Genomic DNA, 19,694 nt, shown 5'->3' on the forward strand with positions numbered 1-19,694 from the left:
CTTCGTCAGTTGCTTCATTTACAAATATTTTCTCCCATTCTGAGGGTTGTCTTTTCATCTTGTTTATGGTTTCCTTTGCTTTGCAAAAGCTTTTAAGTTTCATTAGGTCCCATTTGTTTATTTTTGTTTTTATTTCCATTTCTCTAGGAGGTGGGTCAAAAAGGATCTTGCTGTGATTTATGTCATAGAGCGTTCTGCCTATGTTTTCCTCTAAGAGTTTTATAGTATCTGGCCTTACATTTAGGTCTTTAATCCATTTGGAGTTTATTTTTGTGTATGGTGTTAGGGAGTGTTCTAATTTCATTCTTTTACATATAGCTGTCCAGTTTTCCCAGCACCACTTATTGAAGAGTAATAGCATATTTTTGAGTAAAACAAAAATTTCCATCTGTATAAATTTTGAAACTTAAAATACAAAGAAAAAATTAACGTAAGAAAGATATTTGTTGGGACTTACCTGGTGGTGCAGTGGTTAAGAATCCGCCTGCCAATGCAGGGGACACAGGTTTGATCCCTGGGAAGATCCTGCATGCCATGGAGCAACTAAGCCCGAGAGCCGCAACTTCTGAGCCTGCGCTCTAGAGCCCGTGAGCCACAACTACTGAGCCCGCATGCCACAAATACTGAAGCCCGTGCACCTAGAGCCCGTGCTCCACAACAAGAGAAGCCACTGCAATGAGAAGCCTGCACACTGCAACAAAGAGTAGCCCCCGCTCGCCGCAACTAGAGAAAGCCCGTGTGCAGCAACAAAGACCCAACGCAGCCAAAAAAATTTATTAAAAATAAAAGATATTTGTTGAGGCAAACATAGATTTTCATTAAACTTAGCAATAAGATAAAAATACAGAGCACAGAATTTAAAAACTACTTGTGACTTACATAAGCTACTATAGAAGCAGATGTTGGGTTGTCCTCTAGTCCAGCAGCCCCCAACCTTTTTGGCAGTAGGGACTGGTTTTGTGGAAGACAGTATTTCCACAGGGCAGCGGCAGGGTATGGTTCAGGTGGTAATGCAAACAGTGGGGAGCGATGGGAATGGCAGATGAAGCTTCGCTTGTGTGCTGCTCACTTCCTGCTGTGCGGCCAGTTCCTAACAGGCTGTGGACAGGTACTAGTCTGCGGCCTGGGGGTTGGGGACCCCTGCTCTAGCCACAGTGACGTTTCTTGTTAAAACAGCTGGGCATGAGGTCACTGCAGGTCAATATCTTGATCTTCATTAAAGAACACCCCTTCTCACCTCCATGCCCTCCAACAAATAGGGAACCAACTCTGCCTCACTTTCCTTACCTTGATTCTTTCTCCCTCTTCCTCCCACATTCCCTGTGATTTCCTTGAGCTTTCTCCTGGCAATTTGTGTACCCTCTCCAGGGGACCTCTGTCTCTTTGGCTCCAGTTGTGGCATTTCTGGCTCCCTACCTGAGTTGTAGCTGTATAGGTCTCCACCCGCACAGTCAGCCTGTGCACCCCTCTAGCAGTCATCAGCTCTATTAGCTTAATCTGTAATTGGATTTTTAGAAGGCAACTCATTTTTTTTTAATGATGTTATTTATTTTATTTATTTTTATTTTTGGCTGTGTGGTGTCTTCATTGCTGCACGTGGGCTTTTCTCTGGTTGCGGCGAGCAGGGACTACTCTTTGTTGAGGTGCGCAGGCTTCTCATTGCAGTGGCCTCTCTTATTGTGGAGCACGAGCTCTAGGTGCATGGGCTTCAGTAGTTGTGGCACGCGGGCTCAGTAGTTGTGGCATGTGGGTTCTAGAGCACAGGCTTAGTAGTTGTGGCACATGGGCTTAGTTAATCCGGGCCAGGGCTCAAACCCATGTCCCCTGCATTGGCAGGCGGATTCTTAACCACTGTGCCACCAGGGAAGCCTGCAACTCATTATTTTAATTGTCATTGATTTGCTGTCACTATTTTTCAGGCCAGAATACAGAGGGATACTAAACTAAGTTATTGTTTTAAGTTAAGCTTGTTCTAATTGTGTGGAGATCTACTTTTCAGCTGCTGAAGTAGATAGCAATGGGCTTATGGTGGGAGAGAAATCTTCAGAAACACATTCTTTTTGTTTGTTTGTTTGTTTTTGTTTTTTGTGGTATGCGGGCTTCTCACTGCCGTGGCCTCTCCCGTTGCGGAGCACAGGCTCTGGACGCACAGGCTCAGCGGCCATGGCTCACGGCCCAGCCGCTCCGCGGCATGTGGGATCTTCCCGGACCGGGGCACGAACCCGTGTCCCCTGCATCGGCAGGCGGACTCTCAACCACTGCGCCACCAGGGAAGCTCCTGGGAGAAATTTTGATGGAAACTTTTGTTTATATCTATAGGAAGGTGCTACATACATGTAGGTGGCTGAGTAAACATTATTGAACTTTTTTTCACCAATTTTTCCCTTGGTTTTGATGTTTGTGCCCTTCTTTTGTCTTTTTTTTTTTAATGAGGGACATTTATGTGTGGATTCCATATTTTAGTAAACTTTATTAATATGCCATCTGAAACAGACATTGTTACTTTTAGGCTATGTAAGTTTGCAAAAGTCATAAGGGAAATAGGTATTGGACATATTGTTTGAAGGAGAAGCAACAATTATTTTCTTCTCCATTGCTGTTTAAAAATTATCTTCAAATTATTTAGAATTTTGATGGTCTTGCAGAAAGATACTAAATCTCCAGTGTTACTTAGAAATACATGCAATTCCAAGAAGTTGAAAAGGTGAAGCCTATCATTTAAACAAATGTACATCAAAAAGAAACTTTTTGAATAGTTCATATTTACATATGGTATAAAATTCATAATGTACTAAAAGGCATTTACAAAAGTGAAAAGTAAGTTTCCTCCAACCCCTGGCCCACACTAGTTACCTGCCCCTGAGGTAACCATTGTTACTAGTTTTTTTTTGTATTCCTTCCAGAAATCAAAATGTATCTTAAAATTGAACTCTCCTACACTGTTGATGGGAATGTAAGTTGGTGCAGCCACTTGGAGAACAGTATGGAGATTCCTTAAAAAACTAAAAATAAAATTGCCATATGATCCAGCAATCCCACTCCTGGGCATATATCTGGAGAAAACTGTAATTCAAAGAGGTACATGCATCCCAGTGTTTGTTGCAGCACTGTTTACAATGCCCATTGACTGACGAATGAATAAAGAAGATGTAGTGTGTACACACACACACACACACACACACACACACACACACACACACACACTGGAATATTACTCAGCCATAAAAAAGAATGAAATAGTGCCATTTGCAGCAACATGGATGGACCTAGAGATTATCATACTAAATGAAGTAAGCCAGACAGAGAAAGACAAATATCGTATATCACTTATATGTGGAACCTTAAAAAAAATACAAATGAACGTATTTACAAAACAGAAACAGACCCACAGACATAGAAAACAAACTTGTGGTTATCAAAAGGGAAAGGAGGAGGGAAGGATAAGTTAGGAGGTTGGGATTAACATATGCACACTACTATACATAATACGTATAGTATATTCAATATTTTGTAATAACTTATAAGGGAGAAGAACCTGGAAAAGAATATATATCTGTATATATATAACTGAATTACTTTGTTGTACACCTGAAACTAACAGAACATTGTAAATCAACTATACTTCAATAAAAAAGTACCTTAAAATTAGTACTCTTATTGTTATAGTTAGTGTTGTCTTCTTAAATATGGCAAAATCTAGTGATAGTTTTCCATCGTCTGTTATAATTTTACTTTACAATTATGGTTGCAGTGTGAATTACATGTCAGTGCTGGAAATGTCCTGAATAAGTTTATTGGCTCTGCACTCTTATCCTGTTGTTTTTAGAAATGCAGGGTTTTGTTTTGTTTTAAATTGTGCCCTTTTGAAGTAAAAGAGCTCACAACTAGTGAGGATGTAAATGAAAAAAAATTGAGGAACAACATGAGTAGTTTGAATCTTTATTCATTTCTCAATGATAGATTTTCAGTTAAATGTTCTTTAATTTTTGCCCTGCAGTTGATTTACGTATCTTGTGAATAATGTCATGTGTTCTGTTCCCATGTAGGCATTTAGCTTCAAAAATTTTTAATCTTGCTAGTTACAAAAGTAATTGAGCCAGGCCAGTGGTCTGTTGAAAATATAAAGGAAGCAAGTTGCAGTAAAGGGCTTTTATTGTGTGAAACACAATGTAAAAGATTTGGTTAATTCTTGTGAACTTGGCATGTATAGTATTCCCTCCCTAATCTTTAGTGTTATGTTTCGTTAACCCCTGTGGTTAAAGTTGTTTCTGTTCTAAAAATCTAATTTAAAAAAAAACCCATTTAGAGAACCAGAGCATGACCCAGAAGCGAACCTGTGAAAGTCTTTGTAAATATTTTTTGTATCTCACCAAAATGAAACAGTAAAGACAGCTCTCCAAATAAAGAGCATGTAAGAGACATTTAAAAATCTTAAAATGGTAATAATGGATTCTGGGTTATTTCCTTTTTCCGTTTCTTACTTGCTAGAAACTTTTTGGTAAGATAGACTGGAAGTTTTTGTTTTTTTGAAATATATGTAAACTTTTGCTTTATTGAGGATAATACGCAATCCAAGAGGCACTTTTGTGTGTGTGGCCTTACATCTTAATAGCCAGTGCATTTCTAATCTTATGACTCAGAGGCTCTTAACCTTCCTGGTCCCCATTTTGTATTTCCTCTGGGGTCTTACTGCAGTCCCAGAGGTACATAGTAACTGGAAGCTAGAGACGGAAGAGGCTTTGAATAACCTTTTCTCACTTATTCAGTTTGCCCTCTCATTCCCCATCCCCCCCCCCCCCCCGCGAGGGTTATTGTAATCCCTTCAATGATTATTAACACATTGGAATCTGAATCCTGCAACATAAGTCTAAGTTAGTCTTTGCCTCAGCTTCAATTATGTTTCCCAAGGCTTCATTTCATAAATCTATTTTTCTCCTCTGCTTTCTGCTTTATTTCCTTCTTCTCATTCTACCTTCAGATTACTTTTTTTAAACCCAAAATCTGTGTCTACTTGAAACTGCAGTTTTCAGAAATTAATTTTTAATTGTAGAAAGGTATTTGGGAGTAAATCTGCATATAGTCACATTTCATATAAGGAGATCTTACAGTTAGGAAGAGATTTCTACAATGTCAGAAAAATTAGTTTTTTCGTCTCAAGGTTCTTCTATGCCTTCTTTACCCTTTGCTTCCTTAGGAATATTTAGCTTTACAGCCACAATGGCTTACCAACCAGAAGTGACAGCAGTTAGGATAAAAGTTGTTCTGTCAGATGGACAATGTCGAAGGTATTATATTTCACTGGGTAGGCACCTCTGGGAGGATGGAGCACTACCTGCATTACCAGGCAGCACATCTCCATCAGTTCTTTTTTTTTTTTTTTAATTGAAGTATAGTTGATTTACAGTGTTTTGCCAATCTCTGCTCTACAGCAAAGTGACTCAGTTATACACATACATACATTCTTTTTTTATATTCTTTTCCATTATGGTTTATCACAGGATATTGCTATACATGTGGTATACATTAGGACCTTGTTTATTCATTCTAAATGTAATAGTTTGCATCTACCAACCCCAAACTCCCAGTCTATTCCTCATCAGTGCTTTTCATTCATAGGGTGTTGTATGTCTCAGGCAGATGCTGTTACATTGGAGTTGAGAGCAGGAGCTGGTAGGCAGCTGACTTAACTCTCAGTGACTTCCTTCAGTGATGATTGGAGAAAATGCTGTTAGATAATGGGACACCAGGCTGTTAGATCGAACTAGGTTGGAATTCTGAAGTTCTTCACCGGGGTGACTTTGGGGAATTTGCTTTGCTTATTGTATTTAGGACTCTCTGTTAAATGGGAATAATAAGACATTTTAATAATATACTTGCTTGAATAGATGGAGCTCACAACCTCTATGTGTTACAACAGAACATTTACTAGCCAACTGTTTCTTACCAAACACTGATGTTGAATAAAATTGATCTACAAAACAGTATATAAATTTGAAGGTTTTAATCTGTACCTTTTGCTAGGGACTCTGGGGAAGTGAAAAATATACAGCATTGTCCCTTACCTTGAGGAGTGTGCAGTTTAGTAAAGAAGATAATACATGAAATGACTACAACAAGATAACGTATAAGCAAGTTCTAGAAAGTGTGGAAAATGAGGGCTGTAGGCCAGGCTGTCCAGTACATTAGCCATTAACCACATCTGGCTATTGAGCATTGAAAAGTAGCTAGTCCATGGGATTTCCCTGGTGGCCCAGTAGATAAGACTTTGTGCACCCAATGCAGGGGGCTTGGGTTCCATCCCTGGTCAGGAAACTAGATCCCACATGCATGCTGCAACTAAGAGTTCGCATGCCACAACACCCGCCTGCTGCAACTAAGACCTGGAGCCACCAAATAAATAAATATTAAAAAAAAAAGAAAAAAAGAAAAAGTAGCTAGTCTGAATTGAGATGTGCTGTAAATATAAAATATACACAGGATTTCAGAGACTTAGTACAAGAAAATAACATAGGATATCTCTTTTAAAAATATTGATTATGTGTTGTGGTTATAATATTTTGGATACATTAGTAAAATTAATTTTACCTGTTTCTTTTTTTTTTTTCTTTTTGCTGTATGCGGGCCTCTCACTGTTGTGGCCTCTCCCGTCGTGGAGCACAGGCTCCGGACGCGCAGGCTCAGCGGCCATGGCTCACGGGCCCAGCCGCTCCACGGCATGAGGGATCCTCCTGGACCGGGGCACGAACCCGTGTCCCCTGCATCGGCAGGCGGACTCTCAACCACTGCGCCACCAGGGAAGCCCTACCTGTTTCTTTTTATGTTTTAAAAATGTGGCTATTAAAAAATTTTAATTCCATATGTAGTTTGCATATTTCTGTCAGATGGAGCTGCTGTAGAAGTTTAAAAGAAATAGAGAAAAAGATGCAGACAGTTTTAGGGGCTTCCCTGGTGGCGCAGTGGGTAAGAATCTGCTTGCCAACACAAGGGACATGGGTTCGAGCACTGGTCCGGGAAGATCCCACATGGAGCAACTAAGCCCGTGTGCCACAGCTACTGAGCCCGCGTGCTGCAACTACTGAAGCCCGTGCACCTAGAGCCCCTGCTCCGCAACAAGAGAAGCCACCACACTGAGAAGCCCACACACCGCAATGAAGAGTAGCCCCGGCTTGTGCACCTAGAGAAAGCCCACGCACAGCAACGAAGACCCAACTCAGCCAAAAATAAATAAATTAATTAAATAAATCTGTAAAAAAAAAAAGATGCAGACAGTTGTAGACAAAGAAACGTTTCATGGAGGAGATGGAATGTCAGCAGCTTTTGGAGGGAATGGGGCAAATCTTGTCCAGTATAGTCACAGAAAGATGACAGGTATGATGGTGGCATTGTGGATAAGAGCAGGAGCTAAAACTTGGAGTATTTGTGAGCAGTAAGGAAATACTCTGTGTGGAGTAGTGTTTGATTTGAGGCATGGTGGAAAATTAGGATTTAAAGGGAGACGGGGTTATATTTTAGATGATTTCGTTCTCGTACAGAATACATGATTAATATGTATTTGTTGACTATGTTAGAATGAGTAGTTTAGAACTGATCCTGTAAAGAGAGGAAGTTATTAGTATTTTGGGGGTAGATATATGACAAAGGTAGAGTTTTGAGATTATTCTAACAATGTGGGTGTGTTGACATGAGGGGAGAGGCTGGAGATGGGGAGACCAAGTGGGGGACTTCTATGAAAGTTGATGCGTGCTAGACTGGGATGGTGGCAGTGGGAATCAAAACCGATATGCTCCCTACCCTCATGGAGCTTGAAGTCTTGTGAGTCATATAGATCAGCAAACCGACAATTCAAATGTGATATAAAGTACACAGCGCTGGGAAACACAGAGGAAGGGAACCTACCTAGTCTGTGGTGAAGATTGGAGGAGTTAGGTCAGAGAAATGTCCAGATTGGGAGAATGAAGTGTAAGGGAGGTGACCCCATAAAGGTAGACCAAGGTAGAGTAAGTTCTTTGAGAAATTTAGAAAATAGTATATCATGGGACCAAAGAAAGTCTTGAGAGGATGATCCAGACTGCTCAGTGCCAGAGACTTGGGAGAGTGAATTGTTTAAAAGGTATCTATCCCAGGTTGGGTTCTCCAGGAAACAGATGCTGAGACAGAGTTGGGAGTGCAAAAGGGTTATTGGGAAGAAACGCTTATGGGAAAAGAGAGAGGAAACAGGATTGGGAAAAGGAGCTGTCAAATCATGATACAGACTTAACAAAACCAGGAGCTCTGGAGCAAAGATGGCCTGTTAGAGGATGTCCACCCTGGGGAGAAATGGTGTCACCAGCTTGCTCAGTCATTGGCTGAGGTGGACCCCGAAAATACTAATAACTAGAGGCTCTCAGCTAACCACAGTCGTTGTAGCAGGGCAGCAGTTCCTTTCTTGAGTGGTGCAGCTCTGTGTCTACCACAGAATCTTTTTGAAAAAGCAATTTCATGACATTGATAGGGATAGAAAGAAGCCATATTATAGTGACTAGAAGGGGACAAGGGGACAGAGTGGTGAGAGGATGGGGCAGCAGAGGTAAACCTCAGGTTTGTGATCTTTATCATCACCTTGGGTGTACACTGTGGCTTCAGATCTCCTCTTGGAGAAGAGTGTACTAAATTGAACTATCTAATTTCTCTGTCTTCTGCTCTAGACTTCTCTCTCATACACTGTTAATTCCTCTTGAGTCCTTTCCTCAAAAATCTTTAGTGGAATTTTTAGAAATTGGACTGCTTTACTAGATCTCAGGTCAGATGAGTAATGCCTGCTAGTTCTGGCAGTGCTAATAACTAATGGAAGTATTGTTTTTTTACTTCAAAAATGACCTGAATTAGAGATTCCAATTAAACAAAAATTCTTCCTGGAAAGAATATACTGGTAGTATAGTGAAATACATTAAAAGACCCACATCTAAATAAAGGTGATAGAGAAGCAAACTAAATGAAACTAAACAACAACAAAACAAAACAAAAAAATAAAATTCTTACATGGGACTCATTTAGTAAACATTTGTTGACATCAGGCACTCTACCCTAGGCACTTTATTAGGTTTTTTTTTTTTTTTTTTTTTTCTTTTTGCGGTATGCGGGCCTCTCACTGTTGTGGCCTCTCCCGTTGCGGAGCACAGGCTCCGGATGCGCAGGCCCAGCGGCCATGGCTCACGGGCCCAGCCGCTCCGCGGCATATGGGATCCTCCCAGACCGGGGCACGAACCCGTATCCCCTGCATCGGCAGGCGGACTCTTAACCACTGCGCCACCAGGGAGGCCCACTTTATTAGGTTTTGATATTGCAGGAAAGATACAATAAAGATCTTCTCTTTAAGGAGCTTACAGAGTAGTGGGAGAGATAGAAACAGAAGCTTACTGGAGTTAAATCTTCTTATACATGATTTATCTTCCTTTTAAAAAATATTTATTTATTTAGGCTGTTCTAGGTCTTTGTTATGGCACGCAGGATCCTTTTTTTTAAAAAAAATATTTATTTATTTATTTGGTTGCTCTGGGTCTTAGTTGTGGCAGGCGGGCTCCTTAGTTGTAGCATGCAAATCTTATTTGTGGCATGCATGTGGGATCTAGTTCCCTGGCCAGGGATCGAACCCGGGTCCCCTGCATTGGGAGTGTGGAGTCTTACCTACTGGACCACCAGGGAAGTCCCTGATTTACCTTCTTAAAGACATTTGTTTATGCTGTGATCCAGTGGGAGGCTGGAATCTAAGGAGGCTGCCCAGATCAGGAGACTTTGTTGCCCATAGTGTGGCTTCTTCAAGAGGCATGGCAAAGCATAGTTCTTTGTGAATGACTCAAGTGAGTTAATTTCAGCAACTTTATAGTCCTACAATGATCTCTTCATATTTTTTAATATTATTGGTGCTCTCTAGCTGAAACCCCAGATAGAGAGCACTAATAAAATTAATTTTAAAAATTAATTTAAAAATTTTACATAAATATAAAAGCTTCACTTTTTCTGATTATAAAGGTAGAACATAGAATATTCAAACAATACTTTAAGGCAGAGGTCCCCAACCTTTTTGGCACTAGGGACCGGTCTCATGGAAGACAATTTTTCCACGGAATGGGGGCGTCAGGGGGGTATGGTTCAGGCAGTAATGTGAGCGATGGGGAGCTATGGGGAGCAACAGATGAAGCTTTGCTTGCTCCCTTGCTGCTTACCTCCTGCTGTGCAGCCTGGTTTCTAACAGGCCGTGGACTGGTACTGGTCCATGGCCTGGGGGTTGGGAACCCCTACTTTAAAGTATAGAGACAGGGACTTCCCTGGTGGTCCAGTGGTAAAGAATCCGCCTTACAATGCAGGGGACGTGGGATTAATCCCTGGTCAGGGAACTATGGTCCCACATGCCGCGGGGCAACTAAGCCTGTGTGCTACAACTCATGTGCCTCAACTAGAGAACCTGCGTGCCGCAAACTACAGAGCCCAGGTGCCCTGGAGCCTGCGCGCCACAACTAGAGAAGAGAAAACCCACCGCCACAACTAGAGAGAAGCCTGGGCACCACAACAAAATACCCCGCATGCCTCAATGAAGATCCCATGTGCTGCAGCTAAGACCCGATGCAGCCAAAAATAAATAAATATAAAACAAATCTTAAAAAAAAAAAAGTATAGAGACAAAGGCAAAAGCACCCGAAATTCTACCACCAAAGGCAGAGGCAGTTACCTTTGCAGTGATTTTCTAACATCTTTTGCTCACCATCCTTCCTCCCTCTCTCTCCCTCTATCTCCCTTGCTTCCTACATGTATACACATGCATGCACACGTGTGCATATACTCATACATATATATCCTTTTATATAAATAGGATCCTATTTCATAAGCTTTTGTAGCCTATTTTCTTAAACAGTGTTAGGGTCATGTTTCCATGTCAGTGCACATAGATACAGACAGCATCATCCTTTATGGCTATGAGCTATTTCATTGTGTTGATGAGTTATGCTTTGTTTAACTACTTTATTATTCACAGATATTTGAGGTGTTTTGATGTTTTCAGCCAGGGATGCTAAACTTCCTACAATGCATAGGACACCTCCCCCTGCTCCCCAGCAAAGAATTATCTGGCCTAAAATGTCAGCAGTGACAGAGAAAACCTGCTCTATACCTTCTCCAGTGTTGGGTGTTGGCAATTTTTACTCCCCTGTGTCTGCTCAAACACCAGGTGTTGTGTTTCAGGCAAAAAGTAGTAGCTCTTTTAGTTTGCATTATGTTGATCACTAGTGAAGTTAAGCATCTTTTCCTATACTTATTAGTCATTAGCTTCTTTTGTGAATTTTCTATTCGTGTCTGTGGTCCTTTTTTTTTTTTTTTTGGTGGTACGCGGGCCTCTCACTGTTGTGGCCTCTCCCGTTGCAGAGCACAGGCTCCGGACGCGCAGGCTCAGTGGCCATGGCTCACGGGCCCAGCTGCTCCGCGGCATGTGGGATCCTTCCGGACTGGGGCACGAACCTGTGTCCCCTGCATCGGCAGGCGGACTCTCAACCACTGCGCCACCAGGGAAGCCCCTGTGGCCCATTTTTAAAATTGGGTGTTCACCTTTTACTTAATAATTTCTAGGAGTAATTTGAATGTTGGAGCTATTAGCCTTTTTTGTTTGTTTATAGTGTCTCTTTTTTTTTCTGTGGCCTCTCCCGTTGTGGAGCACATGCTCCGGATGCGCAGGCTCAGGGGCCATGGCTCACGGGCCCAGCTGCTCCGCGGCATGTGGGATCTTCCCGGACCGGGGCACGAACCCGTGTCCCCTGCATCGGCAGGCGGACTCTCAACCACTGCGCCACCAGGGAAGCCCTATAGTGTCTCTTTTTAAAGGGAAATTTACGAATTTTTATGTGGTCAAATTTACCAATATTTTCTTTCTGATTTCTGAAGAGGGCTAACTTAGTGAATTATCCAAGATAACTTATTAAAGGTAGTCTATGTAGGATGTAATCCAGTGGCATATACTGTAGTTCAATGGTATACGTTCGTGGACATATCACGACAGATGGTTTTGAGTTAGATATCCTTCCTTAATGTGTCCATAAGTGTTATGTTCCCACTGAGTCCTCCCTTAACCCTCTGCTAGTCACCATAAAGGATACGGAAGAACAACATTAGGCAGGGTTTCCTCCCTTACTGAGCTGCAGTTAGGTATTTGAGATATTTCTGGTATGTGAAACAGAATTCACGTTAAGTGCTGAATAGGAGTTCAGTGGACAGACGGGGCGGTGAAGGTTTCCTAGAGTTTATGAAGAATAACCCAGTCTTGAAGGATGTGACTAGGCAAAAGAGAATGTTTCCAGTACAGGGCATGATTGTGGGACAGGCAGTTAGGAGACCTGGGTTCTTGTTTCTGATTTGTCACTAATCAGTTTGTGACTTAGGCGAGTCTCAGGCCTCAGTCTTTTTATCAATGAAATAAGGAGATAGCAGTAGGCTATTTCCTAAGAGCATTGTCATTGTTAAAGGATTACGGTTTTACTGTGAAAAGAGAATTTTTAGAAAGAATTTGTTCAGCATTTATTGAAAGCCTTCTGCATTCTGAGTAGCATGTTAAATGCTGTGGGGATGCAAGGGTAGGTAAGACATGGGCCTTTCAGAAATTTACAGTCCTGTGGGAGAGAAAATCATGTGTGGTAGTGTAAGATAAGAAATAGAGTGCTTGGGAAATGCAGAGTGGGGCAGACCATCTTGATTTTGGGTGGTGGAGGCTTCAGAAAGGGATGGCAGTTATGTTAGGTAGAAATGGACGTGTAGGGGTGATTAGAGCAGAGGCCTGGAGGGGGCAGGGGAGTGATACAGGGTTTGTTTGGGGTGCTGTGAGTAAGCTTGTTTGACTAGATTTGTACAGTTGGTGCAGAGGGGTGGGAAAAAATAAGGCTACAAATGTAAAGTGCGGCTGGCTTGCCAAGTGACTTAAATACGGAGCTCAGATACCTCTTTGGTTTTTACTTCTGTAGGCTTTTGATGAGTTTCAGACAAGGTGATAATGTGAGGTCAGCAGCCCTTGAAGATAAATTTGGTAAAAGTGTCTAGGATGGTGATTGATTGCATTCAGGGACTGAGTCAGAGACGATTGAGATTTCTGAGGCTGAGTATGATAAAGATAATTTAAGAGAAAGCAAGCAGGCCTTAAGCAGTGACAAGCAGGATGAAAAGTTATTGTCGGGAAAGGGAAAATGAGTCCTTGTGGTAAGGGGCGGGACTTCTATTAAGACAATGCTCTTAAGGCAGGGCATAGCACTGGTAGGAAGTTGGTCATTCTGTTAGGAAGAGTTTTCTGGTAATTCGCCCTGAGCTTGAAATTTTATAAATCAGACAGGAATTTTCACATTAAAAAAAAAAGGTTGCCCATTATGAATTATAGTTCTGTAATTGTGTCGGTTCAGATAAGCTTGTCGGAATAGAGATCCCTACCCCCCTTTTTTTCAGTGTTGAATTTTGCCCATTACGCACATCCTGTAAAGGGAAACAGTCTGTGACTGGGGGGCTCATTTCAGAGAACCTTTGTAATCTCTACATCTTTGGGAGGGAGGAGGGTAAGCATTAGGTTCTCATGTGTGTTAAAATACTGTTTAGTCATTCATCATCCTTGATATCTTTTCACAATAGTTGGAGCAAAATGCTTAAAAAGGGTAAATGGCAAACCGCTGAAAAGGAACAGACCACACGAGCAGTTAATTAGTCATGTCTTGTCAGCGGAGGCCCTGCAGAGGCACTAGCAGACAGCTATGAAGGAACTGGACAGATGAGGGTCTGGCATGGATATGGATCTTTTATTGTAGTAACAATAGTTTATTCTTCAGATCGGGGCCTGAGAGCAAAGTTGCTTAGCAATTATGTGGGCGTTGGAAGAATGGCCTTTGGAGGAGCAGGCATTTGAAGTAGGATAAATTCAGCTTTCTCAAAAAACTTGCAAACACTGATTAGAGTGATTCAGGGGCAGTCCTTTTACAAATCAAGAACTTGTAGTCCTATTTCCTCTTGATTGCTTTTGTCCTCATCTGTTTTCCAGCTTCCGCATCTGGAGGGGAGGCTAGTACCTCTTGGAACAGTTTCCCCCAAAGTCGGGTGCTGAGAGATGAGGGCTTCCAGAGAGAGAGTGGTCCCAGATTCCTAGACGGATGTGTTCTTCACCACTGGATTTAAGTTGGCTCCGCTGAATAGCTCCAGCCATGTTGCTGGGTGCTGGAGAACTGACCGGGTGGGCACCAGTCCATCACTGCACCTTAGCAATAACATGCATGCATGGCCACAGCATGCATGTCACTTTTGTATAGGCAGGGCTCTCTGTTTTTCCAGGAGGAGAGGGAATGTGGCAGGGCAGGGAAAGGGCACCAAAGTATAAGGTTTGGGTTCTAGACCTAGTTTCACGGCACATAAAACTCTGTCATCTGGGGTCATCTCCTTGTCTCTCACTCAGCCTCTTCATCTGTAAAGCAGCAATACCATCTACTTTCCACGGGTGAGACTAAAACCAACTAATGGATGATGTGAGTCTACTCTAAAAAGCATAAACTGCTGTTTAAGCTTATGGAGATTTTACTTCTTGTTATTAGTTTATATTCTGGCCTTCAAGAATTAGTTTTTTTAAATACAATTACTTTTTTTTTTACTGTATTTTTTTAAATACAATTACTTTTACAATTTTACAATACAATTTTACAATACAATTTAAATTACTGTATTTTTAAAAATACAATTACTTTTTACTTAAAAAAAAACTTGAGATACTGTCTAGGCTTTAAAAAAATTACTGATAAAATTTTTTTAAAGTTTAAAAGATGGCACAGGGCTTCCCTGGTGGCGCAGTGGTTGAGAGTCCACCTGCCGATGCAGGGGACACGGGTTTGTGCCCCGGTCCGGGAAGATCCCACATGCCGCGCAGCGGCTGGGCCCGTGAGCCGTGGCCGCTGAGCCTGCGCGTCCAGAGCCTGTACTCCGCAACAGGAGAGGCCACAACAGTGAGAGGCCTGCGTACCGCAAAAAAAAAAAAAAAAAAAAAAAAAAAAAAGATGGCACATTTTTTTTTCTTTTAGTTATAAAACTTTTCCACTTATCTATTATTCAGTTTGTTATTTTGTTTGAAGAAGACTTCCCAGTTCTAGGCCTTACTAACAATGAAAAAAGCCGAATTTCTGATCTAAATTATAGTTCTTTCTGTTGAGTTCATGAAATGAGTTTGGGTTGATAGTTAAGGATTGAGCTTTTAAAAACATTATTTTTAGAGACAAGTCACCAACTCTTCCTTTTGCAGTGAGGATACTGAGACTAAGCGAGTAAGTAGCAAAATATGCTAATATTTAAAAAGGGTAAATGGCAAACCACTGTACAGGAACAGACCACACGAATAGGGCTGGTACTGAGGTCTCCTCCTCCAGGGCCCTTTACTATAACCTGCTGCCTCCCTCACAGTTTGCTTAACTAAATGAAGGTGGTTGAGAAAGTTATCACTGGATTTAGTTATCCCTGTATTTAATTGTCCAAGGCTGAAGTCTAGAGTTTAAATCTAAACCTTCAGTGGGATCACTGGTTGAACTAAAGCAGCTACGCAAAGATGTTGTTGACTTTAGAAAACTAGAAACATAATGTTCCTCGTTACTAGAGAGTGTTGGACCAGCAATTACAAAACCTGACTTCTAGTCTCAGTTCTCCTAAGTAACCTTAGTCAAGAATAACAAATTTAATCTCTTTGAGCCAGTACTCACCATCTATAAGATGAGAAGGATGACAATATGGTATCTAAGGCCCCTGCCAGGGCTTTAGTTGGAGGATCTGTGAAACCCAAAGGCAAAGAAAGGGATGGGTGTGAGAGAGATTGGTGTCTGCTTTTTGTACCCTGAGGATTTTGCATTAATCAGTTACTTTTCTCATGTTATTTCTCTACTGGAAAGCTTTCCAATTGCCCTTTTCCTATCCAAAAGCTCTTTTTATTTCAAGGCCTAGGTTACATGTCACTTAGTCTGTGAAGTCACTGTAGCACACACTATTCTTTCTGAGCTCATTTATTGCCCTTACATCTTATTCATCCATTAGTCATGGTACATTGCTGTGGAATATGTCTTCCTTTTATACCTAATCTCTAGGGAGTAAGTTAATGTAGAAGAAAAAGTGTAGAGTTCGAAGATAAGTAGATTTAGCTGTATGGGCTTAAGCTGGCCATTAAGAAAAGTGTGTGTGTGTGTGTGTGCGTGTGTATATATATGTGTGTGTATATATGTCTGTGTGTGTATGTGTGTGTGTGTGTGTATTTGTGTATATATACATGTGCGTGTGTGTGTGTGTAATTTTTAAAATAGTTTTTATGTTTTTTGAATAGGGAAAATTTTTTCCTAAACTTAATGAAAAGGGAGATACAGTGAGAAATCTGCTTTTGCTCCTGGTCTGCAGTCATACTAGTTTTCTCCCCATGGTTACTCGTTTCTTATATATCCTTCTAGAGTATCTTATTTTTTCTTCCTTTTCCTCTTACACAAAAGATAACACACTATATGTAGTCTTAGGTACATTGCTTTTTTCACTTAAGTTATCTTGTAGATCTTTACGTATCACTACCCGTGAGTTCCTCACTGTTCTTAACGTTTTATGAACGTACCATAGGTTAACCTGTGGTTGGGAATTTTTACTTGAGTAAAGTCCCAAATAATTTTAAAATTTGAATGACCGTTGAGCCTTATATGAGGAGTATGCTCTTTATTTCTCTATATTTCCATGGTATATTGCAGTTTTTAAGCTCCTTACATTCCTGAAGTTGATCCTCACAAAACCTTTTTGGAGGTAGATAATTATAGGTTTTATTAGGTAAATAGAGAAAGGAAATGTCTATTTAGGATTTTGCTGACTGTGGTGCTAGATTCAGTAAAAGCTCCACCATGCCCTTTTCATGTGCTCTACTACTGGCAAATAGAAGTTTTACTTGAGAAAAACAGCCTGCTTTGTAGGGGCTGATAGAAGTCTTCATTACTTCATTTATAACCATTTGTGAGTTTACTTCCTTTACTTTACTTACTTCCTTAAAACCAGTAGAGCATGTAGAAAAGGATCTCCACATAAATGAAGTTTTGAGAAACAAAGCAAATGTAGAAAGAAGATACGCAAATTTTTTTTATAGGTTAATTTTTTTAATCTTAAAAAATTCTAACGAAATATGTGTATGCAGAAAAAAGTAACTTGCTTTATGGAATTGAAAGTATTAATTGAGGTGAATTTGGCTCCTTAAGCGATTAAATGGGTAGGGCTAAGACAAATAGGGAAGATTTTAACCTGGGATTTAACATCTAATAAGATTCTGTGTTAGAGGCAGCATGGCCTTAGCTATGTAATTTGACCTGTTTAGAATGCACAAATGGAATGGAAGGGATTTAAGTTTTATATTTAGATTTTCATTTAATAAGAAACAAGAGTAGTACTGAAAGAGCCCAGACTGCTAACTCAACTACCTGAATGTTAAAGTGTGCACTTCGATTATGCAAGACCAGGATGCAGATTTTTTTTTTTTTTTTTTTTTTTTTTTTTGCAGTATGCGGGCCTCTCACTGTTGTGGCCTCTCCCCTTGCGGAGCACAGGCTCCGGATGTGCAGGCTCAGCAGCCATGGCTCACGGGCCCAGCTGCTCCGCGGCATGTGGGACCTTCCCGGACTGGGGCACGAACCCGTGTCCCCTGCATCGGCAGGCGGACTCTCAACCACTGCGCCACCAGGGAAGCCCCAGGATGCAGATTTTTGACAGAATATTTTCAACCATTTTGGTGACTCCTCTAAGATTTTTTTGCTCTTGATTTTTCATGTATTTCTAAATCGGGCCCTTGATTTCTTTCTCTTTTTATATTTATACTCTTTTATACTCATCCTGAAAACTTAGCCTAGCATCATAGAATTTTAGAGATGTTTGGATGCTTAGAGATTACTAATTAATATCTGGTATATTTGTATATTAACTTGGCCCTTTATATTGAACAAAGGAGAGAACTGAAGCCCAGAGAGGTTGTGGCTGGGCCCAGGTCAGCCACCTCGTCCAGAACCCCCAGCTGCAGCTGTTCAGAACCAGGTTCTTTCTCTTACAGCTCTACTTCACTGACTGCTCTACTTAGGAGAAGTTTAATTTTAAACACATTCTCTTGCTCTTTCCCCCCTTTTTCTTTCTAACTTGGGCCAATTAATAAAAGACTACAAGGAGTCTGGTAGTCACAGATATTGCATGGAGCCTGGCTCATTGTAGGGCATGTAAGAGAGACTTGTTTGAAGTGGACCAAACCTGGGGAGGCAATGAGACACTATGGGTAACAGGTGGGGAGCTGGCAGCTGGCAATTTATTCTTCATCTTTCTCTCCCCAGGACAGGGAGCAGCCAGCTGTGTTCGGACAGTGAAGGTGCCATGTGCTGGTTAGTGGATGCCTCTAAACTACCCTCTTTCTCCCTTAGGTCCTTTCCCATAACCTGTGCACAGTGCTGAAGGTTCCACATGACCCTGTTGCCCTTGAAGAGCACTTCCGGGATGATGATGAGGGGCCTGTCTCCAATCAGGGCTACATGCCATATTTAAACAAGTTCATTTTGGAAAAGGTATGACTCTAATCTCTTCCTGCTTACAGCATTGTTCAGATTGCACATTTCAAGTGGGCCCCATAGCCCCTTGTTGGTGAGTTCACTAAGGAGTTTAGGTGTGAAGCATCACGAGATAAATCAGAAAGGAAAGAAAGAATGAGACTGACAGTACTCCTATTTCTCTCTCTTCTCCAGTATCTTCTAAAACTTCGTTCGATATTTTTACGACTTGGCTCTTTTTTGGAAATTAAGTATTCTGTATTAACCTGTACCTGTCTTCTCTTAGGGAGCTGTTTTTTCTTTTTAAATTCTGGTTCCACATGTACTGGCAATGATTGTTAAAGCATGGATATGATGGGGTAAAATGTGATGTTAATTATCTTTATAGATATCATACAGCAAAACTTTCATCCTAGACTTTTTCGGGTGCCACTTGGATGTTTCCTCTGGGATATGTTATGAGTAAAGATGCTATAAAAAATGATTATGTGGGCTTCCCTGGTGGTGCAGTGGTTGAGAGTCCGCCTGCCGATGTAGGGGACACAGGTTCGTGCCCCGGTCCGGGAAGATCCCACATGCCGTGGAGCGGCTAGGCCCGTGAGCCATGGCCGCTGAGCCTGCACGTCCGGAACCTGTGCTCCGCAACGGGAGAGGCCGCAACGAGAGGCCCGCATACCTCAAAAAAAAAAAAAAAAAAAAAAAAAAGATTATGTGTTTGGAAGCCATATTTGTATTTTCTGCTGGGTTTCTCCCTTGGTTTGGATAATTAAAAATTGACACATTAAAGTTTTGACTTTAATGTTCTTTTATTTTTTTTAAAGAAGATAATCTAAATTGATGGCACATTTAATTAAAAACATTGGTGATTAAAAATTACAAAAGGTAGCTTTGTTATTAAATAGTCAATTAATACAAATATATGAAATAAAAAGTAAAACCTCTTTACCCTTTTTAGTCTGACTCTACAGGAGTAACCACTTTCAACTGTTTGATGAATATCTTTGCTGACCTTTTTATAGACAGGCAAATACACAGTTACGCAATACATAGTGTTTTGTTTCTATACCAATAGGATTATGCTACATATAGTTCAACTTACTTTTTTAACTGAACAATATATTAGTATCATCTTTC

At 41.0% G+C, this 19,694-nt stretch overlaps 1 protein-coding gene across 1 annotated transcript in view; it reads left to right on the forward strand.

Moving 5' to 3' along the window:
* SWAP70 (switching B cell complex subunit SWAP70) overlaps window positions 1-19,694 on the forward strand; it is an 81,310-nt gene that overhangs the window by 5,398 nt on the left and 56,218 nt on the right. Inside the window, exon 2 of the mRNA XM_060104433.1 lies at window positions 18,438-18,578. Coding sequence (XP_059960416.1) covers window positions 18,438-18,578 — 141 coding nt within the window. The remainder of the gene's footprint in view (window positions 1-18,437; window positions 18,579-19,694) is intronic.

This window comes from Mesoplodon densirostris, chromosome 7, assembly GCF_025265405.1.
Source record: "Mesoplodon densirostris isolate mMesDen1 chromosome 7, mMesDen1 primary haplotype, whole genome shotgun sequence".
NCBI lineage: Eukaryota > Metazoa > Chordata > Mammalia > Artiodactyla > Ziphiidae > Mesoplodon > Mesoplodon densirostris.